The sequence below is a fragment of the Ranitomeya variabilis genome, chromosome 2 (assembly GCF_051348905.1).
Source record: "Ranitomeya variabilis isolate aRanVar5 chromosome 2, aRanVar5.hap1, whole genome shotgun sequence".
In the NCBI taxonomy this organism is placed as follows: Eukaryota; Metazoa; Chordata; class Amphibia; order Anura; family Dendrobatidae; genus Ranitomeya; species Ranitomeya variabilis.
In genome coordinates this window covers 500,744,194-500,769,474 of record NC_135233.1, presented here as the reverse complement: position 1 = coordinate 500,769,474, position 25,281 = coordinate 500,744,194, and the positions used below count along the sequence as shown (strand labels likewise).

Genomic DNA, 25,281 nt, shown 5'->3' with positions numbered 1-25,281 from the left:
GAAGCCAATTTCTTTTTGGAAGAAGGTCCTGTGGACTGATGAAGCCAAGATTGAGTTGTTTTTTTCATACAAAAAGGCGTTATGCATGGTGGCAAAAAAACACAGCATTGCAAGAAAAACACTTGATACCCACAGTAAAATTTGGTGGAGGTTCCATCATGCTTTGGGGCTGTGTGGCCAATGCCGGCACCGGGAATCTTGTTAAAGTTGAGGGACGCATGGATTCCTCTCAATATCAGCAGATTCTTGACAATAATGTTCATAAATCAGTGACAAAGTTGAAGTTACGCAGGGGATGGATCTTTCAGCAAGACAATGAACCAAAACACCGCTCCAAATCTACTCAGGCATTCATGCAGAGGAACAATTACACTGTTCTGGAATGGCCATCCCAGTCCCCAGACCTGAATATCATTGAACATCTGTGGGATCATTTGAAGAGGGCTGTCCATGCTCGGCGAGCATCAAACTTAAGTGAACTGGAATTGTTTTGTAAAGAGGAATGGTCAAAAATACCTTCATCCAGGATCCAGGAACTCATTAAAAGCTACAGGAAGCGACTAGAGGCTGTTATTTTTGCAAAAGGAGGATCTACTAAATATTAATGTCACTTTTCTGGTGAGGTGCCCATACTTATGCACCTGTCAAATTTAGTTTGAATGCAGATTGCACATTTTCTGTTAGTACAATAAACCTCATTTCAAGGCAGAAACATTACTGTGTCCAACAGTTATTAGGTATATGAAACTCAAATAGCTGTTGCAAAAAAAACAATTTTTATAAAACATTAAGCATAAGATTAATAGGGGTGCCCAAACTTTTTCATATGACTGTATATTATAACCGTACCTTACAGGACAGTGTTGTTTCCCCCCTTCTGGACACTCTGGTTTTGGGTTGCTTTTATGTTGTATTTTACTCAAAAACATTTTTTTTATTTATAAAGATTGTTTTTATAGTCTATATTCTGGTTCTCTTCCTCGGCTACTGTTATATAAGTCCAAATCTGCATATATCTTATGATATAAAGTGCCAGCCACTTATTATATGGACAACTTTTGATAAATACATTATACAGTATAATACCTCTCCATATGAAATGATGAACCCCAAACACTTTGTGATGACCCCGTTGAAAGCCCTCCACACATTGTTCCTTTCATTGTATGTCCCATAAGCACAATACAATGGCCCCACTATGACCCAAGCAAAGCATGATGCCCCCAAAATAGTGTCATGTAGCCACAGTGACACCCACAACACTATGATGCCTTCACAGTTCTCCCACTCACATTATGACATCCTACAGCTCCCAGCAACATAGTACTGACTGACAAAATTTTTAAAAAAAAGTTGCTCTGGTCTGTGCTGTATGTGGTCTGAGGCTCAGTGCAGCAGGTGCAATTTTGTAATGACATTATGCCTGCTATGCGGAGCCTCAAATGCAAAAGTTGAGAGGTGAAGCATCTGTTTCTGAAGGTGCAGACACTGTTCAAATCAAGATGCTGGGAAGGACAGTGGCGTTTTGGTAATAGGGTCCTCCAACTCATAGGCCCTGCAGAGGCCACATGGTATGCCGTTCTTGGGGTTTTTCCACTGATTACAGATAATGAGATAAAATGTGAAGCAGACTTGTAGTTGGGAAGTTGATAGGCCATGTGTTCTATGGGGCTGGGTTTGAAAAAGTGGCATCAATGAAACTACTTTGTTATTACCATAGTAATAGAGAAAGTACAGGGGCAGGGTAAAGATTCTTTGCTTTGGATGAAAAATGTCCTTGTTGTGACTTGTACATAGTGATCCATTGCAGCTTCCATGTCACCTTAAGGAAAAAATGGTAATTCATATGGGATTGTGGGGTCTTTTCAGGATTTTTCCTCTTTAAACATATGCACTGGGTTTGGGCTCATCTCATTTACACATAATTACTCAATTCTTTTCATTTCCTCAAAACACCACTCCAATGTTTTTTTTTTTTTTTTCAATGCTGGAGAGGTGCTGCTAATATAAGGTCCCTGCCCCAACTCTAATACTCACCTGCCGCCGTCTTCACTTTTCTTCGACACCTCTCCAGTCCCACAATGTCATCTTGTCAAGTTATGTCACAAGTAGTGTTGAGCGATACCGTCCGATACTTGAAAGTATCGGTATCGGAAAGTATCGGCCGATACCGGCAAAGTATCGGATCCAATCCGATACCGATACCCGATACCAATACAAGTCAATGGGACTCAAGTATCGGACGGTATTCCTGATGGTTCCCAGGGTCTGAAGGAGAGGAAACTCTCCTTCAGGCCCTGGGAACCATATTAATGTGTAAAAGAAAGAATTAAAATAAAAAATATTGCTATACTCACCTGTCCGACGCAGCCGGGACCTCAGCGAGGGAACCGGCAGCGTTGTTTGTTTAAAATTCGCGCTTTTACTTGGTTACGTGAGGTCCCGGCTTGTGATTGGTCAGGGCGGCCATGTTGCCGGGACGCGGACCAATCACAGCAAGCCGTGACGAAATTACGTCACGGCTTGCTGTGATTGGTCCGCGTCCCGGCAACATGGCCGCCATTAACCAATCACAAGCCGTGACGTCACGGGAGGCTGGACATGCGCGTATTTTGAAAAGCGCGCGTGTCCAGCCTCCAGTGACGTCCCGGCTTGTGATTGGTTAATGGCGGCCATGTTGCCGGGACGTCACTGGAGGCTGGACACGCGCGCTTTTCAAAATACGCGCATGTCCAGCCTCCCGTGACGTCCCGGCTTGTGATTGGTTAATGGCGGCCATGTTGCCGGGACGTCACTGGAGGCTGGACACGCGCGCTTTTCAAAATACGCGCATGTCCAGCCTCCCGTGACGTCCCGGCTTGTGATTGGTTAATGGCGGCCATGTTGCCGGGACGTCACTGGAGGCTGGACACGCGCGCTTTTCAAAATACGCGCATGTCCAGCCTCCCGTGACGTCCCGGCTTGTGATTGGTTAATGGCGGCCATGTTGCCGGGACGTCACTGGAGGCTGGACACGCGCGCTTTTCAAAATACGCGCATGTCCAGCCTCCCGTGACGTCACGGCTTGTGATTGGTTAATGGCGGCCATGTTGCCGGGACGCGGACCAATCACAGCAAGCCGTGACGTAATTTCGTCACGGCTTGCTGTGATTGGTCCGCGTCCCGGCAACATGGCCGCCCTGACCAATCACAAGCCGGGACTTCACGTAACCAAGTAAAAGTGCGAAATTTAAACAAACAACGCTGCCGGTTCCCTCGCTGAGGTCCCGGCTGCGTCGGACAGGTGAGTATAGCGATATTTTTTATTTTAATTCTCTTTTTTACACATTATTACATTAATGTTGTTGCGATACCCGATACCCGATACCACAAAAGTAAGTATCGGCCGATACCCGATACTTGCAGTATCGGAATGCTCAACACTAGTCACAAGAGTTTAATGCAAGTCTATGAGAGCCAGAACTAGGCCAGAACAAGGTTATCTTATTCTAGTATTGAGTTGTGACCTCTAGTTTGCACCACAAAACACTGGAGCAATGTCAGGTCACAAATTGCTGGGAGCTGCAATGGGAGAAGATGAAGATGGCTGCAGGTGAGTATGGGAATAGGATCAGGGACCTCAGATTAGAAGCACCACTCCAGCACTGCAATTAAGAAAAATCAACTGGAGTGGTGTTTTAACTTAATTTCCATAACACAATTTCTTTACAATAAAGGGGCAAATCCAAGAACTTGGTTGTTTTATAAACCAGTCTTGACCGAGAATTCACTGGAGTGAGATGCACCAAATTCATTATACGGCGCACACCTCTTAATGAATTTGGTGAATCTTTCACGTGCCTGTGCACCAGTCACAACTGTGCTCCTGAATGGTCTGGAGTAGATGTCTTATAATTTACCCTACTTGGTGGCATAAATGGTAATAAGTTGGTCTTGCTGCACTAGGCAATAAACTCGTTTGCTAAGCTCTACGCACTTTAAAAGAGTGGCTTCAACAAAAGTCTTAAATGTTTTATGTAAGTATGTGTGCACAAATGTGTGACATTTTCATGAGAGATTTTTCTGGTAAAAGGGTTTCATGAATTGGCCGCAAAGCGTTTTAATAACTTTTCTAAAGTGAAATTCTTACAGAATATTTGTGACTACTATTCAAATGAAAAGGTTGAGCTTCCATTCCCAGTTGCTAATGGTAAGGTTTTGTCCTGAGGAAGAGGTCCTGCATGACCTCGTAATGCGTTGGCTATTAACCTGTTTGAAATAAAGTTTGTAGAATATTGTCCGCCATTCATCTTTATCAGCAGCACAGGTTTGGACACATGCACCCTGTTTCTCCACCAAATGCTGGCAATCATGAAATCCTGATTATTGAAATCTTTTTTGTATTACCAATATGTGGCTTCAGTTCTTACATCGTCAGCAGGCAATCCTGGGCAGATGCTAGATTAGAAAATATGGATAAAGTAAAGGTCATCCAAACACCCACTCAGCTGGTCTTATGTGTCTTTCATTTTACCCTCCAGACCTTAAACTACCTCCTGAGAAACGTCTCCAGTCTAAGATTGTAGATCATCTGCTGTATTTCAATTTGTTTTATTCTGGAGAATTGAGTGCATATGACATAATGGTTTATGCCATTCAATGTGAAGTGCATAACAGCTGAAAATAAATTCTGATTCATAAAAGAAATGCATTTCATACTCCCAGACATGCACGGGATGAGATGGCTGCAGTGTTTTAATAGAAAAAAGTGTACAGGAAAGTCATCCGGCAATGAAGCCTTCAGTGGGAGAAGTGATCTAATTACTGTACCCATATAAATTCTTTAACAAATAAATGCCTCCCTGAGAGAGTCTGTAGGCCATAACTTTGTAATAAATCAACTTGTGCTGCCATATTATAGAACTATGTAAAATATGCAGTCATCTGTCAAACTATACCCCCAGGCTTTAAAACATTAAAAATCAACTATAACATATAACCTTATTCACAACAACTGCGTGTACACAGAATCGCCTTGAATATAAAAGTAGCAATTTACAGTATGACAAAATGCTCACAATAGAGAACATATATCTTACTCTGCAAATTAACATACTGTATGTATGCTAGGAATTGTGAACTTGTAAGATGTAACATATGAATTAAACGGACAAGTCATAGGAGAGCTATCCGACCAGAGACCAGGTCCTCCTCTGCAGCTATACAAAATACTTATCTCACAATCCATTCTTTAGCAAGGGTTGTTGATGTCCAAGGCAAATACATACCTGTGGAGGTCAATCATACTGAATTGGTGTTGGGGGTACAAAAATACTAATTAGGGGGATTTGGGGGCAAATCATACTTAATGGCAAGCTTGTGGGGGCTAATCATACTAAATGTGGGACCTGTGGTCACCGTAATTCTGAATAAGGGACTGGTGGGAGTCAATCATACCATATTGGGGACTTTTTGGGGCTTTTATGCTAAATGGGTGACTGTTGGGGGCAATTTTACTGAGTGGGTTGCTGGTGAGGGCTATAATATTTAGTGGTGGGCTGGTGGGGCAATATTACTGTGTATTGAGTTGGGAGCTGTGAGGGCCCTCATATTGAGTTGGAAGAAGGCTGTTAGGGTCATTATACTGTGTAGGGGTCTGTGGGGGCATCATACTGACAGTCCATTATACAGTTTAAGGGCAGTGATATCGTGTGTGTGTGAATATAAGGATATTGTACTATAGGAGAGCACTTTTGGGGCATCATGTTGTCACAATATTATACTGTGTTGGTGGCACTGTGGAGACATCATGTTCTATTCTGTATGATGAAACTTTGGGAGGAATTAGGCTGCCGTCACACTAGCAGTATTTGGTCAGTATTTTACATCCGTATTTGTCAGCCAAAACCAGGAGTGGAACAATCAAAAGAAAAGTATAATAGAAACATATGCACCCAGTGATAAATGCACCCACTCCTGGTTTTGGCTTACAAATACTGATGTAAAATACTGACCAAATACTGATAGTGTGACGGTAGCCTTACAGTGGAGATTCTACACTCAGTGTGCGTGTTGGGGCATTTTTGGGTGCATCACACTCTATAATGGACTTAAAAGGAATATCACTTGTGAGAACACTTAGGGTGTGAATAGGAAAGTAATTACTGTGTACGAGCAACAGTACATGTCCTTTTCACGGACTATAAAATTTGGGAAATATGACCCGTTAAATAATATTTTTTTATATATATATATATTATTTTTAGGGGCTAAAGGGCCAATTAGAACTTATTGGGCTCTATGATTTCTATGTATGCCACTGGCCGAAAGCAGATATCTTGGTTGCTGAAGTTCGTAAGAAAATGTGTTAGATAAACAAGAATTTGCTTCCTTCTACCAATCCTGAATATTCTTGTTTACTTACTGTAACACTGGTATAAAACATTGTCTTTTCCCTCTATGGCTTCATGTGGTTGATCCTAGGCAATAGCTTGCTTTGAAACACACTGTCATAACTCTGCTCTTCATATTTGCATCACAGTGGCCATTTCTTCTCTCATGCAGATGGGCCTGAGAGTCTTTTTAGGGTGTATGAATACTAGACCACGACTTTTGGAAACAATGGAAACTTTACAGTGTTGTCTCACATAAGTCAAATCAGTGTCCCATTGCTAAACTGCTATAATAAATAAATAATCTTTATTTTTATATAGCGCTAACTTATTCTGCAGCACTTCACAGTTTGCACACATTATCATCACTGTCCCCGATGGGGCTCACAATCTACATTCCCCATCAGTATGTCTTTGGAATGTGGGAGGAAACTGGAGAGCCTGGAGGAAACCCACGCAAACACGGGGAGAACATACAAACTCCTTGCAGATGTTGTCCTTGTTGGGATTTAAACCCAGGACCCCAGCGCTGCAAGGCTGCAGTGCTAACCACTGAGCCACCGTGCTGCCCATTACAGATATATACATGTTGCTTCTTAAAGAAACCCTTCAGATGAAACTGTACTATGTGCCTGACATGAGGGTGTGATACGTTACCCAGGAAGGCAAAGTAAACTCCAAATTTATGATTTTTGTGTCATAATTAGAAATGGGAGAATCGATTCTCAGGACTAAAGTCCATCAGTAAAATAAGTGCTCTGTGACCGCTGGACAGATGGCCTGTGAATTCCCTTAATTCCGGCTCTTCCTTTGATTAACCAGGCTGGCATGATGTTGTGTTGATATCATGCCAGCGATGTTGATATCTTACCAGCCTGGCTGATGAAAAGAAAAGCCAGGAAGGAAGGCATGTAACAAGACATAAAGGTCTCCTGTCTAGTAGTCACAGATTATTGGCCTCGCCAATAAATTAGAGTCCCGCAAATCCACCCTCTCAAGCCTCACACTAGTCATAATCATATCTTGGTGTATCCGTTTTACCAAAAGTGCTCTTTTTATATGGGTTGTCCAGTTAAAGCCTAAGCAGAAAGTGTGCAACATATCTAACTCACAATACCATTGGCTCTACACTAATTGTTTTTTTGCTTACACAATTTTTACTAGTCACTTTATTACCTTTTGATGTTTAAATTTTCCCAAAGACACCTCCAAAATCTTGTAAAAAATCCAGTCCAGAAGAATGGAAGCAGTTATATCTACAAACTGAGGACAACTCTATATGAATGCATATGGACTTAGAATGGGACATCAAAAAAGGCTCTTATAGGTGCTCTTTTTATATGGGTTGTCCAGTTAAAGCCTAAGCAGAAAGTGTGCAACATATCTAACTCACAATACCATTGGCTCTACACTAATTGTTTTTTTGCTTACACAATTTTTACTAGTCACTTTATTACCTTTTGATGTTTAAATTTTCCCAAAGACACCTCCAAAATCTTGTAAAAAATCCAGTCCAGAAGAATGGAAGCAGTTATATCTACAAACTGAGGACAACTCTATATGAATGCATATGGACTTAGAATGGGACATCAAAAAAGGCTCTTATAGGTGCGATATGTAGGTGCTCCAATACTTTTGTCCACAAACTTTACATTTATACAAAAACAGAAATGTATTTGGACACTTAATCTTAAAACGTTTTCTCCCTATAGCTATTCCTAACAGATTGTTATTTGGCAGTAGCTTATTAGGATAACTGGGAAGTACAATCTAATGATGATATCTGGCCATATGTGTGACCATCAAGCAGCTGCAACGATTGTAAGAACTATTCAGATGTTGTTCTTAACAGTTGTTATTCCAGATTTCTGCCATTTATTTTTCAAATTGATTCCACACTATATTAAAGATAAAGCCTCATATCAATAAGCATGTTGGACTTGTGTTTAACTGTCCATATTCCAAATGTTAAACCTGAGCCTTCTGCAATTCTACTGAAGCAAGCATGAAGCATCACAGATATTTTAAGGGATATCAGATTGGTTCAGTAGATCCAAAAGAGTCTGAGTGTTAACAAGTTAGACAGGTGTTCCCATCTCCAAAATCCTATCCCAATATGTAGTAAGTGTAATTAAAAATATTATTAGGAAACATCTATAATTAGAAATGTAGTATAGTTCTTCTGATTCGCTATGTTGATTACTTCATATAGGGAATTCCATTAGCTTAGGTTTCCATGGTTACGACCACTAATAGTTAACTGTCACTATATGAGTGGTCGTAACCATAGATGCCTAAGCTACTGCAATGCCTGCACATGAGGTAAGAGACATAGAGAATCAGAAAAATTATACTTAATTTCTAATTGGAGGTATTTGCTAATATTATTATTATTACACCTACTACATATTGGGATAGGATTTTGGAGATGGGAATGCCACTTTAAGTGGAATTATCAATTAAACATTCCCATCTAGATAAGACTAAAGGGTATTTTATAAACCAGAAGAAAATGTGACTAAAAGACTATAGGCAAAAATAGTAAGCCTGCCATAGTTGTAATGTGTTAATCATGTCAGGCCAATTTGGGGACTCCTGAGGGAAATCTATCAATTATTTTCTTTTATTTTCTTGAACTGAGGATAACATTGTACTTAAGAAAAACAATTTACTGATGTATTTATTAGATAGTTGTTTTTTTAATTGCACAAGAGAGAATCCCTTTAAATAAGTCAGCTTGGTTAGGATTGTTTCTTATGGGTTAAGAGCATGGCTAATAAAATAGAATAGCTGCCAAAACTTTTATTGTTTCCCTAAGTAAGCCGATTACAAGCTCTGTGAGCGCAGTGTCTTCTTAGACAGAGGAAAATGGCAAATAGGAACCTGTAGATAAAGACATGTGGATAGTATGATAAGTAATGAAAACTTGTGCAAGATTTGCTCAAATAGAATTGCTGAAAAGAGGCAAATTTGTTGGTTGTCACTAGTGATGAGCAAGTGTGCTTGTTAGTCGAGATTTCCTAACATGCTCAGGTGGTCTCCGAGTATTTTGACCAGGAGGAGGAACAGCAAAAAGAGAATTTGAGTTTATTAAATATACAAGAAATGGTCACCACAGAGATGAAAATAAGTGAAAACAAGGCAATCAAGACAACATTTCGACCCTACCCCGGAAATTTGTCAAACCTCACTTGAAAAGTAGAGAGAATCAATAGAAGGCTGGTATAGATAGAAAAACAGAAGTCCTATATAGGGCTTATTAGCTTGTGGAGTAGGACGCCATCTGTGGTAATAAACACAAAATCTCTTTTCGCAACCTATAAGACTTTTTGAGCGCGGCTGTTCCTCCTACTGGTTATGGTCACTGGTACATTTTCAGCCTGCACCTACAAATAAGCAGAGTGCGCATCATTTACCCTTTAGTCTCCGAGTATCTTGGGTGTGCTCGTAGATTATGTTTGTGTCTCCGCAGTTGCATGATTTGCGGCTGCTAGACAGCCTGAATATATGTGGGGATTCTCTAACAAACAGGCAATCCCTGCATGTATTCAGGTAGTCTAACAGCCGCAAGTCATGCAGCTGCGGAGACACAAACATAATCTATGAACACACCCAAAATACTCGGAGAACATCCGAGCATGCTCGGAAAACCCGAGTAACGAGCACACTCGCTCATCACTATTTGTTACCTTCACATTCGATACATTTTGTATGATGCTCAGCAATAGAATTATTTAACGGATAATATCTCTCTTTGTGGAGAGTGACATGCCTGACATGCCTAAGAAATAGGCCATGCAATGCTCTTTTGGGAAACTATATATACAAATTGACTCTTAAAAGAGGAAGAAAACAGGAACTCTTCTGCCATCCACTGGAGGTAGCAATCCTAAAAGTCAGTATCAGCCATTTAACGAGCCTTACCACTTGACTCAAGAAAAAAGCCAAACAAGACACTCATTTCCACACACGTGTTTCAGGGTGTTTATCTCTCATTAGTGCACAGCAAGAGGTCTGATTTGACTGGATGAGACGCTTTTGAAAGGGAATTAAGGAGTAACATCTCATGTTGTAGAGAGTGACATGCATGATATGCCAGTGTGAGGAATCTTACAGGCTATGCAATGCTCTTCTTGAAAATTAAATGTGCAAATTGACACTTCAGAGACAAGGAGAATGGTGGCTCAGTGGTTATCACTGTATGGTGGCTCAGTGGTTAGCACTGCAGCCTTGCAGCGCTTGGGTCCTGGATTCAAATCCCACCAAGAACAACATCTGCAAGGAGTTTGTGCATTCTCCCCATGTTTTCCTGGGTTTCCTCTGGGTTCTCCGGTTTCCTCCCATACTCCAAAGACATACTGATAGGGAATTTAGATTGTGAGCCCCATTGGGTACAGTAATGATAATGTAAGTAAAGTGCTGTGGAATATGATAGCACTGTATAAGCAAAGTATAATAAATATTAAATAAATAATAAATAAGGAGAGATGTTAAAGATCCTGGTAAGAGGAATCTCATTCAGCCAAATCAGACCTCTTCCAATGCACTGATGAGTGACAAACACACTGAAACACCTCTGTCAATTGAGTGGAAAGTGGAAAAACTGGATAAAGGGTTGATATTGACTTACCGGACTGTTACGTCCAATAGGTGGAGCTAGAGTCCAAGTGTTCTTACTCACTGTAGAGGCATTTCACAAATGGAACATTTTACTGACATGTCTGCACATTATTTTGGTATAAACTTCAAATACTGATGTCAAAAACGAGAGGCGCTGAAATAGACCCAACAAATCACGTCTTTTAGATTAGTACAGTGAGAAGTACCTTCTGGTGTGATAGTCTTGAGTCTTTTGTGATTGACTCAAAGTAGAAACCCATGGAACTCAATACATCTTATAAGTCAGATTTGCCTTGCAAGATGTATTACATGCCGCACTTTTCTACTTTGAGTGTTTTGGCTTCATCAGGTTCCGATCACTGAGCTCCTCCCCCAAAAAAGATACACATTTGTCATCCATAACTTTCTTAGCCACTTGTTGACTTATATGAGGTTTCAGCATGTATAGTGTATATTATTATATTATATATGCAGTTTTCCCCTTCATCTACTGCAGAACAGCACAATACAGTCCTCAGATGTTGCAGAACTTTTTAGTTTCCAATAACTCCATAGTGCACAGGAATCTCCTCCTTAGTCTACAGAAAGAAGATATCTAGTGGCTGAAGAGTGTATTATTAGCAATTAGGTGCTACCTACTATAAATTTATCATTTATAATTCTACCTTTACCATTCGTGACCCTTATTACAAAACTTTGCTCACAATTTGCACATTTTCAAATTCCAAAAACAGTGGCTATCAATTAGAGAGTTCTTAAAAATCGCTTTTCCAGCGTTTTGTTGATGGATTATTTTTCTATTGTGAAGAAGTGATTGTTTTCTATGATAAAACGGAGGAAGTAATCCAGATCAGATTTCAAGAATTGCTTCCTTGGCTTATTTATATGTGCAAATATAACTTCATAATAGAAAAGCTGGGGAAGTGTCTTCTAGTTGACTTTTTTTTTTTAAAGATTTGCTCATTCATTTTCAGGAACAAGTAAGAATAGGGAAAGCTTTTTTGATAATTTCTTGACAACTTTGACATTGTTATATTTTTCAAATTTTTTTTTTTTTTGTCATTTCAGCACGTAATTCGGTAAAGGCAAAAAAAACCCTGAACCCTCTCTAGTTTCCTATATTTGGGACACTGCTTCTATTCATGAAGGCTTTTATATTCCTGGATAAATTACAGAATCATTTCTTTTTGTACTTTCAGAAGCTGAGCTTTAGGATAGTCATAATGAGCTTCCAGTGCCATATGCCTCCTCATTAGATACCTAGTGATGAGGAATGAACACATACAGTGTTGTAGACTTGTGAAAAGAAAAACATGAGAGAATAGTCATGTAGAATCCTACAGACTATGGAATTTAATGAGCCATGCCAACAAAGCGCTAAGAGGATCTCCCTAACTGTTTTATCAGTGTAAATGGTAAGTAATATACGTAACATTGATTAATCAAAGAGTCTATTATATCAGCTGATATACTCATTTATTAATATGAGGCCTAACAGTGGATCAGGAGACACTTCCAATACCCATTGTACCAAAGTAAGAAGGATATTTACTTCGGTAATACATTTAGAGGGAACCTGTCACCATGTTTCCCCTGTATAAAGTATGGACAACACCTTTAAACCCTATTTTTAAGAATACTAGAATGCAGTATGTATGTTCCAAATACACAATGCAAGGCACGAAAAGACCTTTTATTACATTCATATACAACATGGTCCAGTCCAATGGGTGTCTCTGGTTTTGATCTGGTGCCTCCTCTCTTCTTACGATTGTCGTACTGCTTCTTAGTTTGTGTTGATGGTACGTCCTATGTAAACCACACATTCGCTCCCATCGCACTCCTGAGCAGTCAAACGTCTCTCTGCCCTGCTGAGAGCAGAGCAAAGCACTGTAGTGCGCTTGCTGGCTTTACTTATCGGTCAATAGAGATCTTTGGCCTTTCCTGGCACATGCACACTACAGTATTTTGCTCTGACCTCTACAGGGCAAGGAGAAAGGCACACGAAATTGGGAAGAAGGATGGTAAGAAGAGAGGAGACGCAGGATCAAGACCAGTGACGCCCTTTGGACTAGACTGCTCCATATGTGAGCACTACAGCACTTTGTACTTAGCTTGGCAGGGCAGAGTGAAGTGTGCTTGTGCAAAAGACAGACCAATGACACAGTGATGATGACATAGGATGTGTCATAATCATGAATCAGGGAAGAAGGATGGCAATCGCAACAAGATAAAAGGTGAGGGGTCAACACCAGAGATACCCAACATACGGGAAAGCACCTTATGTGAATATAATAAAAGGTCTTTTTTGTGCCTCACATAGGGGATTAGGAACATGCATGCAGCATACTCATATGTTGTTAAATAGGGTTTAAAAATACTGGCAGTGCTTTATATGGGGAAAATCTGGTGACAGGTTGTTATGATTGGGCTAGCGGAACGCACCTAATGAATGTATATATTTTATTAGGATAGATGCGTTCGCAGCCCGGGGTCCCCGTGCAGGAGAACCTGCTGCTAGCGAATAGCGGAACTAAATGGCAGCGTTAGATAACTCTGTTACTTCACAGAGCAGCCGCAAACTCAAAGCACTGCTCCCTGTTAGACTCCACAGAGGCACAGGCTAACTGTCTTAACAAGAGGAGTCAGTGGTCTTGCATGCACACGAAACTCCTCGCCGGAGGTGCCAGCATTCTAGGGGCTTATTTCAGCCAGGTCCCTGAACACTCAAGCATACAAACTCCTCGCTGGAGGTGCCAGCATTCTAGGGGCTTATTTCAGCTGGGTCCCTGAACTCACTCATACAAGACCACACTGGCGCAAAGTACATAAATGAAAGCAATACTAGCGCATGGCCATGCTGCCATGCGAGCCTTAAATAGTTGCAGCACATTCAGGACCTTCCTGGAAGGACCAATGAGAGGCTGCCACAGAGAGTGAGCACCTACAGGACCTTAGCTGCAGTGTCTGATCATGTGACCCTCGATCTTCACTCAGAGATCTTACACTGGGCATGCTCAGAATGAGAAAAGCAGGACTTAGTCCCAGAAGCGTCTGCTCGCCGCTACCCAACCCTGACTTCAATGGCAGAAGCAGGAAAAGCAGCAGTAACTCTCTGTACAGAGCCAGACTGAGTGAGCCGCTGGGACCGATGTCTCTGCTGAGCAGACTCCACTGCGGCACGAGAAGAATGGGAGACCGCAGCGGAGATGGCCCGAGATTCCCCCTGTGCAGAGATGGGAACTTGACCCCTAACATTACCCCCCCTCCTAGGGCCCCCCCTCCTTGGACCTCGCTAAGCTTGAAGGCAGCAATGAGCTGCGGAGCCCGAATGCGCTCAGCAGGCTCCCAGGACCTATCCTCAGGACCGTAACCCTTCCAGTCCACCAAATAAAATTTTTTGCCACGAACCACCTTGCACCCCAAAATAGCGTTCACCTCGTAATCATCCGTAGACGAACCCGATGTCCCGGCAGATGACTCAGAAAACCGGGACATGTATACAGGTTTCAAGAGGGACAGATGAAAGGTGTCGGTGATACCCAGGCGTGGCGGAAGGGCTGAATGGTAGACCACAGGGTTATCCTGTTCGAGGACCTTGAAAGGACCCAAGTAGTGAGGTGCAAACTTAGTAGACTCAACACGCAGCCTGATGTTACAGCCGGAGAGCCACACTAAGTCGCCAGGAGCAAAGGCCGGAGCGGGGCGCCGATGTGCATCGGCGGAGGACCTCATTCTCTCCTTGGAGGCCTGAATGGCATCCTGAGTGTGGTCCACAGCCCAGTCTTCCACCCTGGAGTCGGCAGAAGACACGGGCATAGGCACAGGTACCCGCGGATGCTGACCATAGTTGAGGAGGAATGGGGTTTGTCCAGTGGAGTCGGCTACCGCATTGTTCAGCGCAAACTCTGCCCACGGTAGAAAGTATGCCCAGTCATCCTGCCTGGCTGAGACAAAATGTCGCAGATATGTGACCAAGGTCTGGTTGGCCCTCTCTACCAATCCATTCTTCTCGGGATGATATGCGGAAGAGAGATTTAACTCAATGCTGAGAAGACGACAAAGCTCTCTCCAGAACGAGATGCAAACTGGGGACCCCGGTCACTGACAATCTTGTCTGGCATACCGTGTAGGCGAAAGATGTGCTTTATGAACAACGTTGCCAAGGCCCGTGCAGAAGGTAACCGCGGAAGCGGCACCAAATGCACCATTTTGGAGAAGTGATCAGTGATAACCCAAATGATGGTACAGCCCCGAGACTTGGGCAAACCCACCACAAAGTCCATCCCGACCATCTCCCAGGGCCTGTCTGCCACCGGCAATGGATAGAGTAACCCAGCTGGCCGTTGTCGGGGAGACTTATTTTTGGCGCAGGAGACACACGCCCAAATATAATCCCTGACATCACAGACCATATGTGGCCACCAATACGTCCTCGCCAACAGCTCAGATGTCCTTTTTGTCCCAAAATGTCCACCCACCCTGGACGAATGAGCCCACGAGAGAACCTCCGGATGCAAATTGGATGGTACAAAAGTCTTGCCCGGAGGCACAGACTCTAGCAAAACCGGAGCTACAGTTCTCAGGCTCTCAGTGGGGACAATAAGACGAGGCTCCTCTTCCTCCTCCACAGATGACACAACGGAGCGAGAGAGGGCATCGGCACGAATGTTCTTCTCCCCAGAAAGAAAGTGGAGGGTGAAATGGAACCAGGAGAAGAACAAGGACCATCTAGCCTGGCGAGAATTTAACCGCTGGGCTGTCTGTAGGTACACCAAATTTTTATGGTCTGTGAAGACTTGGAAAGGAAAACGAGCTCCCTCCAAGAGATCTCTCCACTCCGAGAAGGCCAACTTCATGGCCAGCAACTCCCTGTCCCCGATGGAATAATTCCTCTCTGCTGGTGAGAAGGTCTTTGAAAAGAAGAAGCAAGGATGCTTCCGACCTTGAGCATCCTTTTGGAAGAGGACTCCTCCACCACCAACAGATGAGGCATCCACCTCCATGATAAATGGTTTGTCTACATCGGGGCGATGTAGGATGGGAGCATTGGCAAAGTGTGACTTTATGGAATTAAAGGCCTTGGAGACCTCCTCAGACCACAATTTGAGATTTGCTCCCTTCTTGGTAAGGGCAACCAAGGGAGCTACCAACGTTGAGAAGTGTGGAATGAACTGTCGATAGTAGTTAATGAACCCCATAAAGCGCTGCACCGCTTTAAGAGAATGGGGTTCCTGCCAGTCCATCACAGCCTGTAGCTTGGCAGGATCCATAGCCAAACCCTGGGCAGAAATTATATAACCAAGAAATGGCAAGGACTCCAGCTCAAACACACACTTCTCCAACTTGGCGTAGAGGGAGTTTGCCCGTAAGAGGTCAAAGACTTTGCGAACATCTCTCCGATGGGAGTCGATATCTGGAGAGTAGATGAGAATATCATCCAGATAGGCTACGACTGAGGTGGTGAGCATATCTCGGAAGATGTAGTTCACAAAGTCTTGGAAAACGGCTGGGGCATTACAGAGCCCAAAGGGCATCACCAGATACTCATAGTGCCCATCCCTGGTGTTAAAAGCCGTCTTCCATTTGTCCCCCTCAAGGATGCGAATCAGGTTGTAAGCACCCTGCAGATCTAATTTTGTAAATACCATTGCTACCCGTAGCCTATCAAAAAGCTCAGATATCAGGGGTAATGGGTATTTGTTCTTAACGGTGATGGCGTTAAGACCCCTGTAGTCTATACATGGACGCAGTTCCCCATTCTTCTTCTGCACAAAGAAGAACTCAGCCCCAGCAGGCGACACTGACTTCCTGATGAACCCTCTTGCCAGATTTTCTTGGATGTACTGAGACATAGCCTCCGTCTCTGGGAGAGATAACGGATAAACTCGACCCCGGGGAGGCTCAGCACCAGGAAAGAGATCAATAGGACAGTCATAGGGGCGGTGAGGCGGAAGGGTCTCCACCGCCTTTTTGGAGAACACGTCCGCATAAGACCAGTAATGTTTGGGGAGAGAGGATAGATCTGTGGGTACCTCTGTAGTAGCAACCTGAACGCACTCCCTTTGACACCTACCCTCACAAGACTCACCCCATCCGAAAATTCTGCCTGAAGACCACTCGATATGTGGAGAGTGGTAGCGTATCCAAGGTATCCCCAACAGGACCTCATCAATACCCTCAGGTATGACGAGCAGAGATATTGTCTCCTGATGGGATGGCGACATGGACAGAGAAAAAGGAATGGTCTGGTGAGTTATCTGTGAAGGCAGTGTCGACCCATTCACCACTCGTACCGTAACCGGTTGCGCTAGCATAACCAGGGGTATTGCGTGATGTTGGGCAAAGGCGGAAGACATGAAATTGCCCTCTGCCCCAGAATCCACGCAGAGCTCTACTGAGTGGGAAGATGAGCCAATAATAATTGTCCCCTTAAAGGACAATTTTGAGGCAAACATCGCCGTATCTAGAGTACCTCCACCGACTACCACTAGAGGCTGACGTCTCCTTGACCGCTGGGAACATCTGGTGGCAAGATGTCCAGACTGCTGGCAAACATGACAAACCTTGGATGCCCAAGCGGTCCGGGACTTAGAATCCGCTCGTGACACCTCCCTGGCCTCATGTGACTCAGGAACCAGGACCGGAGATTCCAGAGGTCTGGCGAAGGTAGGAGCCAGCCGAAACCTCTGCCTACACTGGGCTCGCTCTAACCTCTGCTCGTAAAAACGGAGGTCAATACGGGTAGAGACAGTTATTAACTCCTCCAGTGTGGCTGGAATCTCCCTAGAGGCCAGAGCGTCCTTACCGTGATCAGCCAGCCCCCTCCAAAATATGGGGATAAGGGCTTTATCCGACCACTCCAGCTCTGAAGCTAAAGTTCGGAAACGGATGGCAAATTGGCTGACCAAGGACTCACCCTGAGTTAATGCCAGCAGTTGGAGTGCCGTATCATTGGTGACTTGAGGTCCTAGGAAGACCTGTTTCAGAGTGCTCAGAAACAACGGAGCACTCTGCACCACATGATCGCCACGCTCCCACAGCGGTGTAGCCCATTCCAACGCCCTGTCCGACAAGAGGGACACAATAAATCCCACCTTAGCGCGCTCTGTGGGAAAAAGTGCAGCCAGAAGCTCAAGGTGAATAGAGCACTGACTCACGAATCCCCTACAAGATCTGCTTTTTCCAGAAAATTTTTCTGGGAGCGGGAGGCGCGAAAATGTCGGAACAGGGGTGGCAGTGGACAAGGTTGCTGCAGCCACGCTAGCAGCCTGTACAGCAACTGCGGAAATACCCACAGCTGAGGTTGAGCTCTCGAGAGCCGCCAACCTACCCTCCAGCTGCTGGATATACCAGAAAGATTGCTGTATGTCTGCCATTTACTAGCCAGACCCTGGCGCTAGTATTATGTTATGATTGGGCTAGCGGAACGCACCTAATGAATGTATATATTTTATTAGGATAGATGCGTTCGCAGCCTGGGGTCCACCGTGCAGGAGAACCTGCTGCTAGCGAATAGCGGAACTAAATGGCAGTGTTAGCTAACTCTGTTACTTCACAGAGCAGCCGCGAACTCAAAGCACTGCGCCCTGTTAGACTCCACAGAGGCACAGGCTAACTGTCTTAACAAGAACAGTCAGTGGTCTTGCATGCACATGAAACTCCTCGCCGGAGGTGCCAGCATTCTAGGGGCTTATTTCGTCCAGGTCCCTGAACACTCAAGCATACAAACTCCTCGCCGGAGGTGCCAGCATTCTAGGGGCTTATTTCAGCCGGGTCCCTGAACTCACTCATACAAGACCACACTGGCGCAAAGTACATAAATGAAAGCAATACTAGCACATGGCCGTGCGGCCATGCGAGCCTTAAATAGTTGCAGCATGTTCAGGACCTTCCTGGAAGGACCAATGAGAGGCTGCCACAGAGCGTGAGCACCTACAGGACCTTAGCTGCAGTGTCTGATCATGTGACCCTCGATCTCCACTCAGAGATCTTACACTGGGCATGCTCAGAACGAGAACAGCAGGACTTAGTCCCAGAAGTGTCTGCTCGCCACTGCCCAGCACTGACTTCAATGGCAGAAGCAGGAAAAGCAGCAGTAACTCTATGTACAGAGCCAGACTGAGCGAGCCGCTGGGACCGATGTCTCTGCTGAGCAGACTCCACTGCGGCAGGAGAGAAGAATGGGAGACCACAGCGGAGATAGCCCGAGATTCCCCCTGTGCAGAGACGGGAACTCGACCCCTAACACATGTCCCCTTTAAAGGGTACCTGTCAGCTGAACCAAGGACAGCATAAATCAGAGACTGGCTATTATTAAAATGTTGTTCTGTTCTATCATTCCACTCTTCTTTTCCTACCATTGGCCTAACACTGGACGTAAAATTACAATTTCTCACCATAGAGATGTAATAAAATATTGTGATGTGCCAACAAAAGCTTCAACAATCTGAATGACATATCAAAACCATTGTGTGGCCAACAGAAGACAAATATAGCATAGACATCTATTAATAGAGTGTTGTAAAATCATGTTCCCTTTCAAAACAGGTCAATTAATAACTCTTATCAAAGGATGTATACTATGAGAAAAGGTATGGTAGGACTCATTTGTACATAAGGTACAGGTGCTTCTCACAAAATTAGAATATCATCAAAAAGTTAATTTATTGTAGTTCTTCAATACAAAAAGTGAAACTCATATATTATATAGAGTCATTAAAACAGAGTGATCTATTTCAAGTGTTTATTTCTGTTAAGGTTGATGATTATGGCTAACAGCAAATGAAAGCCCCAAAGTCTCATTATCTTAGTAAATTAGAATAATTAACCAAAAACACCTGCAAAGGCTTCCTAAGTATTTACAAAGGTCATTTAGTCTGTTTCAGTAGGATCCACAATCATGGGGAAGACTACTAACTTGACAGATGTCCAGAAGGTTGTCATTGACACACTCCCAAGGAGGGTAGCCACAAAAGCTCATTGCTAAAGAAGCTGACTGTTCACAGAATGCTGCACCCAAACATATTAATGGAAAGTTGAGTGGAAGGAAAAAGTGTGACAGATAGAAAAAGGTGCACAAGTAACTGGGGAAACCGTAGCCTTGAAAGAATTGTTAAAAAAGGCCATTCAAAAATTTGGGGGAGATTCACAAGGAGTGGACTGCTGCTGGAGTCATTGCTTCAAGAGACACCACACACAGACATATCCAGGACATGGGCTACAAGTGTTGCCTTCCTTGTATCAAGCCGCTCATGACCAATAGTCAACACCAGAAGCGTCTTACCTTGGCCAAGAAGAAAAATAACTGGACTGTTGCTCAGTGGTCCAAGGTATTGTTTTCAGATGAAAGTAAATTTTGCATTTCATTTGGAAATCAAGGTCCCAGAGTCTGTAAGAAGAGTGGAGAGGCCACAATCCAAGCTGCTTGAGGTTTAATGTGAAGTTTCCACAATCAGTGATGGTTTAGGGAGCCATATGATCTGCTGGTGTGGGTCCAATGTGTTTTCTGAAGACCACAGTCAGTGCAGCCATCTACCAGGAAATTTTAGAGCACTTCATCCTTCCCTCTGCCGACCCGCTTTTTTGGAGATGGATATTTCATTCTCCAGTAGGACTTGGCACCTGTACACCTTTCCAAAAGTACCAATACCTGGTTTAAAAACAGCAGTATCACTGTGCTTGATTAGCCAGCAAACTGATCAGATCTTAACCCCATAGGAATTTATGGAGTATTGTCAAGAGGAAGATGACAGATACCAGACCCAACAATGCAGTCGAGCTGAAGGCTGCTTTCAAAGCACCTCAGCAGTTCCACAGGCTGATCGCCTCCATGCCACCCCGAATTGATGTAGCAATTGATGCAAAAGGAGCCCTGACCAAGTATTGAGTGCATTTACTGAACATACATTTCAGTAGGCTAACATTTTGGATTTTAAAATCATTTTTCAAGCAATTTACTGAGATAATGACTTTTGAGTTTTCATTGGCTGTAAGCCATAATCATCAACAATAACAGAAATAAACACTTGATATAGATCACTCTGTTTGTCATGACTCTATATAATATATGAGATTCACTTTTTGTATTGAAGAACTGAAATAAATTAACTTTTTGCTGATACTCCAATTTTGTAAGGAGCACCTATAGATAGATATTGTATGTAACCTGGCCCCAGATGGTAGTCGTGTGAGAAGGCTGCCTCTTCCACAAAAGAGCCACTTACAGAAAATTGTGGTTGTGCATGTGTGACATTACGCCTGATTCTGCTGCCTCCACCGTCCAGTCTGATATACTTGGTGCAGTACTGCTTCCTTTAACCCTTTCAATCAGAAAGCCATACCAGTTCTTACAAACAATGTCGTTTTTATGCATGGCAAACTGGTGAACAAAGAGTAACAGTTTATGCATTCTTCATCGCCCTACATACAATACGCTGGCTTCTATCCCAAAGCTACAGTTAGCATTCTGCTTCTAGCAACAGGTATGGCAAATGGGGAGAAGTTTAGAATGCCTGAATTTTCCTTGGTGTAGAGTCATATGGGTCCAGGTGTATCACTATGACCCTATTTCCATGTTTCCTTGCTTAGATTTGTTCCAGAGGTCACATGTAGAGTCATTTCTCCCCAGATGAGTACCCCAAGTAGGGCACTAACTTTTCCCAAGGCCACCTTCTCACTGGACAGTTTTCTGGACTTGTTAACCTTTTTCTTACAGGGGTCTTCGCTTGCCTGTTATTGTCCTGCCTCCTACGAAACAAGTTCCTCTTCATGCTGAGCCTTTCATATCCCACCACTGGATCACCTGTGCTCTCCCTTTAACCTCCTCTCCAACACTAATAACTTACTTCCTATATCCCTAAACACTCTCCCTCTGGTCACCTCTTGGAACACACCTTCCTCCAGGGGCCGGCCTTGCAGTTAACCCTGCAGTTAACAAAAACAAAGGGTAAAATGTCCAGCTTCCAAAAAAATATTCCAAATTTATTGAGAGTAAATTGCAAAGTCAATTCAGATGATTCACATGATAGTGAGTAGCAGGCCTGCTACTCACTATCATGTGAATCATCTGAATGGACTTTGCGTTTTACTCTCAATAAATTTGGAATATTTTTTGTAAGCTGGATTTTTTCTCCTTTGTTTTTGTTCATTGTTCCACATGATGACTACAGGACATCCATAATTTCCCACAACACATGGGGAGCTGTTTTTTTCCTCTTTTTTGCTTGCAACCCTGCAGTTAACCCTGCAGGAACCTGATACAGACCACCACCACAGGGATAAATAATTTTTAGAATAAATAGAAACATAACAAAACATAATTTAATTATCATCTTTATGAGGGGGAAATAACGCCTTGTCCACCCTCGTACATACAGATAGATAAATATTATTATAATATTGATATAGTTCCCAACTCAGTGTCATACAATGCATTTACAGTATCTCTCCAGATAATACCACTAATCAATACCTAATAATACGGCCACATAGTACCCAAATATAAGTAGTATAAAGTACCCCAATAATACTGTCACAGATTTACCATATATTTTATCCTGTTATCACTAATAATTAGCAAAAAAATAACTGGGCCAATGTCTAGTAATTATGTACCTTTGAGGATTATTGCTGCTGTGAATTATTCTGTGGAGAGTTAAGATTGCTCCTACATAGCAATAACCAAAGGATTATACTGACTTTTGAGTGCCCTAGAATGCCTGCAAATACATATTTTTCAAAGTGTAACTGCACTTTCAGGTTACTTTACACTATTTTAGGTAATTAAATGGCATGTGTCTTTTTTTCGTAGTTTTCCTTTTCTGTCTGCAGTTGCTTCTCTATCTGTATTGTGACTTTTTCTTCGTATATCTTGTCCCCTTCCTCACTCTCCATGGATATCAATAGGAAGCAGGTTTAGTTTGATGGGTCAGTAAAGTCAGATCTGTAGACACATCTCAGCAGTTTTTGAGGATGAATGCTCAGTGCAGAAGACAAAAATCGACTGATAATTGTGGAAAGAGTTACTTTTTTTCCAAGAAGAATTATCCACAGGTTTCTTAATTACAGTTATTACATTTTAATAAGGATTTTTTTATTCCTATTTAACAATACAGACCAATGTTTTTCTGACCTTATAAAACATGCCATTTATTAGAATATATAAAAGTACATAATAAAAAAGAAAAACCTTCAACGTGACCTTGTCATGAAAGGAAAAAACAGCATAAATGTATGTACCTTTGAAACCAAATCTTTCTTTCCATACCGAAGCTCTTTCAGTTGGGCCTGTATACGTTTCGACTACAAAAAAAGAAAAGAAAAACAATATTAATAAAAAAGCTCATTGTAGGTTTCATATCGTAATTCTTGCTATGTTGTAAATCATAAAGGTCAAGCTTGTAAGTGATCTGATTAATCGTCACATACAATTATATCAGATGAATGACTTTTGCTTGAAATTTCAAATACAATAGTCATGCCAATAATTCTTTTGAGCATTAAAAAGCTATGGACAAAAGATTTGATAACCGTGTAAAAATTAAAAAAAAAGTTTATACATAATTCATAAAAAAAATCAGAAACTGAGTTTCTTTTTATCTTATCTTTACTGTACATATTAGATTTGTTTACATGTTTCACATACATTATTATAAAGTATATCAATTGGCCATAACATTATAAACCCCTGCCTAATATTGCCAGGTACCCTTAATGTCACAAAATTATCTCTGTTCCATTGAGTCCTGTATGCCACAGGGCCTAAAGATATGTGAGGGTGTCCTGTGGAATCGGATGCCAAAATGTTAGCAAGAGATCGCTCAAGCTTCATAGGCTGTAATATGAGTCCTCCATAGGTTAGATATTTAGGTTGGGTTGGATTAACATTTGCAAACTTGGAGGCTATACCCACAACATGAACTTTTTGACATGCTTTCCAAGCCATCCCTGAAGAATTTAGCAGAGAGACATAGTATCCATTTGAAAGAGTGCATAGCCATTCTGGTGTAGTGTTGCTATAAATGAGACTACATTATTCTGCAATATGTTTAGTTAAGCGACGAATGTCTCGGTGTTAATCCCCCATTCTGGCACAACTGCCAAGCTTGTTCTATCTACCCCTATATCCTTCTCTGCAGTAGTCGACTCCAGGTTTCTCTGTTAACCCAGCAAACTCCTGAGGCATCTTTGCAATAGACCTTTTATGGCTGGATTTGCAGAGGTCAAGCTGGAATTTAGTAACATTGACCACAGCTGTCTCAAGTTGGTAAGGAGATTGCATCTACTTCCTTTGGTTGAGCTCTGGCCAGTTGTCTATTATCTTCTCTACTATTCCATGCCACAGCCAACATTTTTCCAAGTTCAGTCCAACATGCTAGTTGTTGTCCTTACCAACCTCTCAACATGTAAGTTACCATGTTCTTGCAATGCTTTCAGTCATTTTCATTAGTAGTTCTTGCAATTATGGTAATGCTTCTCTTCAAGCATGTCTGTAGTTTGCATTTTCTTTTCTGCCATACCACTGTTATTAAAGGGAACCTGTCATCCCCAAAATCGATGGTGAGGTAAGCTCACCATCATCAGGGGCTTATCTTCAGCATTCTGTATTGCTGTAGATAAGCTGACGATGTTACCTGAAAGAGGAGAAAAAGACGTTAGATTATACTCACCCAGGGGCGGTCCCGCTCCGATGGGCATTTCAAGTCCAGTACAGCGCCTCCCATCTTCATTCCATGACGTCCACTTCTGGTCTTCATGCCACGGCTCCGGCGAAGGCGTACTTTGTCTGCCCTGGTGTGGGCAGAGCAAAGTACTGCAGTGCGCAGGCGCCAAAAAGGTCAGAGAGGCCCGGCGCCTGCGCACTGCAGTACTTTGCTTTGCCCTCAACAGGGCAGACAAAGTACGCCTGCGCCAGAGCCGCGGAATGAAGACCAGATGAGGATGCCATGGAATGAAGATAGGAGGCGCCGGAGAGGACCTGAGACACCCATCGGACCGGACCGCAGCGGGACCGCCCCTGGGTGAGTATAATCTAACCTCTTTTTCTCCTCTTTCAGGTAACATCAGGGGCTTATCTACAGCATTACAGAATGCTGCAGATAAGCCCCTGATGATGGTGAGCTTACCTCACCATCGATTTTGGGTGTGACAGGTTCCCTTTAATCATTGCTGAAATAGAGGATACCAGACTCCATTTACTTTTCAGTTACATTGTTGCTATTAAACATTGCTCTGCTGGAAGAAACTAAATTTAATTTTGGAGTGATAGTAGTGGGGAGGAAAGCTTACC

General features: G+C 42.8%; 1 protein-coding gene across 1 annotated transcript in view; it reads right to left on the bottom strand.

The window, feature by feature from the left end:
• LUZP2 (leucine zipper protein 2) overlaps positions 1 to 25,281 on the bottom strand; it is a 1,211,598-nt gene that overhangs the window by 396,812 nt on the left and 789,505 nt on the right. Inside the window, exon 7 of the mRNA XM_077288026.1 lies at positions 23,232 to 23,294. Within this exon, the coding sequence (XP_077144141.1) occupies positions 23,232 to 23,294 (63 nt within the window). The remainder of the gene's footprint in view (positions 1 to 23,231; positions 23,295 to 25,281) is intronic.